This window comes from Otolemur garnettii, unplaced genomic scaffold (assembly GCF_000181295.1).
Source record: "Otolemur garnettii isolate 467f Iridium unplaced genomic scaffold, OtoGar3 scaffold00059, whole genome shotgun sequence".
Classification (NCBI taxonomy): Eukaryota; Metazoa; Chordata; class Mammalia; order Primates; family Galagidae; genus Otolemur; species Otolemur garnettii.
The window spans coordinates 5608329-5610943 of record NW_003852454.1 but is presented as its reverse complement, the minus strand read 5'-3'; the positions used below and the strand labels follow the sequence as shown (position 1 = coordinate 5610943).

At 38.5% G+C, this 2615-nt stretch overlaps 1 protein-coding gene across 4 annotated transcripts in view; it reads right to left on the bottom strand.

The window, feature by feature from the left end:
* Positions 1-75: 75 nt before the first annotated feature.
* Positions 76-2615, bottom strand: part of PTPN4 (protein tyrosine phosphatase, non-receptor type 4) — a 251583-nt gene continuing 249043 nt past the window's right edge. For all 4 annotated transcript variants that reach the window (XM_003792635.2, XM_023514802.1, XM_023514800.1 and 1 more), the window contains one exon: positions 76-188. In XM_003792635.2, the coding sequence (XP_003792683.1) occupies positions 102-188 (87 nt within the window). In that variant the 3' untranslated portion in view covers positions 76-101. The remainder of the gene's footprint in view (positions 189-2615) is intronic.

Genomic DNA, 2615 nt, shown 5'->3' with positions numbered 1-2615 from the left:
TTTTTTTTTTTATTAGATGCCATTTCCTGCTAGCAGTGTTATGGCACAGTGTGTATAAGGGAAAGCAGTTTTCTAACACATATCCCAGAAATTTTGCTTTCTTATTTATTTGATGATGTTGTTAAGGGTTTCACAAAGCCTTCTTCATAAACTTTCAAAATAGCTTCACATACAAATCTGTATTGACTCTGAAAAATAAAACATAAAAATTATTAGTCAGAAAAACCTGAACAAAACAAACAAAAAAGACAAATATCTTACTAGGCTTATTTATTTAAAAAATGCAAGTAAAACTGCATAGAGATACCATTTTTTAACAACAAACTGGGTAAAAAATAAAGTACGACGACAAACTTTTCTGTTGGCAAAACTCACTCATATGTTGTTGATAGGAATATTAAATACTGCAATCCCTACAAAAAGGGGAGATGGCTGTATCTAACAAAATTAATTTGTCTTTGACCCAGTAACCCCACTTCTAGGAATCTGCCCAAAAGATAAACTAGAAAGAGAAACTGAAAATACATGTTTACAAATGAGCCTATTCATTGCCTGATTATAATTTAAAAGGTAGAAATAACCAAGGGCCATCAGTAGGGACTGGGTAAGTAATCCGTTGTGCGTTCTCACGTGGAATACTATCTAAGTGAGAAAAAGGGAAGAGAATTCTACAGATGACTATTATAGGGTAATTTCAAGATATTTAAGTAAAAAGCAAGATAGAAAAAAGTAGGCACAACATATCTTTATTAAAGGGGGGGAATACAAATTATCTATCTATCTCAGCATATGTTAGAAAAAGCTAGAGAAGGAGAAATCATTAAAAAATTATTTCCTAAACAACCCAAGTACTTATCAACCCATAAATGATTTATGCCATGGAATACTGTTCAGCCATAAAAAGATAGAGACTTTTCATCTTTTGTATTTAGCTGGATGGATTTGGAGAACATTCTCCTTAGTAAAAGTATTTTAAAGAATGGAAAAGCAAGTGTCTCATGTACTCAATACTAAGTTGAAACTAGCAGATTAACAACTATAAGCCCACATGAGAGAAAAACAGAATTAAATTCAGGAAGCAGGAAGACAACAGGAGGTTGTCTAAGTTCTTGCCTATTGTACGGTACAGTGCAGGGGTATACGGCACATCTCCTGGGTGAATGACTCAACTACAACTTAGACTTTTTCTTACAAATGCAAACAATTGTATGTACCCTCATGTTAATCTGAGATTTAAAAAAATGGTTTCCTACAAAGGGATAAAGGAAAAAGGGAGCAGTAGAGAGATGGAGGCTGGACTTCCATTAAATATATCTTCCTTCCTTTTTCATTTTTTTTGAGACAGAGTCTCATTCAGTTGCTCAGGTTAGACTGCCATGCCCACCACAATGCCTGGCTAATTTTTCTATTTGTGGTAGAGATGGGGTCTCGCTATTGCTCAGGTTGGTCTTAAATTCCTGAGCTCAAGTAATCCTCTCACATTGGCATTCCAGAATGCTAGGATTACAGGCATGAAGGTGCAAGTGGTGTGCTATAATTTCAGCACTTTGGGAGGCTGAGGTGGGTGGATTGCCTGAGCCCAGGAGTTTGAGATCAGTCTGAGCAAGAGCAAGACCCTATCTCTAAAAAATAGCTGGGTGTTGTGATGTGGTGCCTGTAGTCCCACAGGCACCACAGCTTGCCTCACCTACTTGGGTGGCTGAGGCAAGAGGATTGCTTGAGCTCAAGAATTTGAGGTTGTTGTGAGCTAGGATTACAGGCATGAACCACCATACCTGGCCGACCTCAAGGGATTCTGAAACAGTAATTTGACTGCAAAAAGGACTGTGAAAATTGAAAACACTTTTCAGTATGAATATTGCTTATGATGTAGTGTTAGTATTATTATGAAACTGTTCCTCTGCAATGTGGCATAAAACAAATGAGCACTCGTAATATTCTAAGTCTTTTATTGGTGGTATTATTATAAAGAACCAGTATTCTTATTAAAGAAGAAAAGAAATGAAGATGTTAAGATAAAAGAGTTTATAAGTAAAATCACTACAGTCCTGAATTTGTAGGAAGCATTGGCATTAACCAATGGCACATGCATTTTCCTGGCTCTGGCAACTGAACATTTTTAGAGATAGACAGTAATCCAAGCAATAAAAATCTCTAGAGTTCAGAAGAGTGGCACCTAAAATAATTTCTTAATAAACAGGACCAGGACTTCTTGAAGAAACTACTGAGTCCTAAGCTGGGACAGGACATGTACAAGCAGGGCCTGGGCATCTTTTTGGATGCAATCAAAGTTGGTAGGGTCTTCACAAAATAACTCGGGAGCCAAACCGAACAGGTTTCCACTGGCAAAAATGGGGCAATTTGGGTATCATTAAGAAAAATAACTATATTGGCTCAGTGCCTGTGGCTCAAGTAGCTAAGGTGCCAGCCACGTACACCCAAGGTGGCGGGTTCAAACAACGATGGCTGCAACCAAAAAATATAAAGCCCGGGCGTTGTGGCGGGCACCTGTGGTCTCAGCTACTCAGGAGGCTGAGGCAGGAGACTCACTTGAGCCAGGAGTTGGAGGTTGCTGTGAGCTGTGATGCCATGGCACTCTACCCAGGGGGACAGCT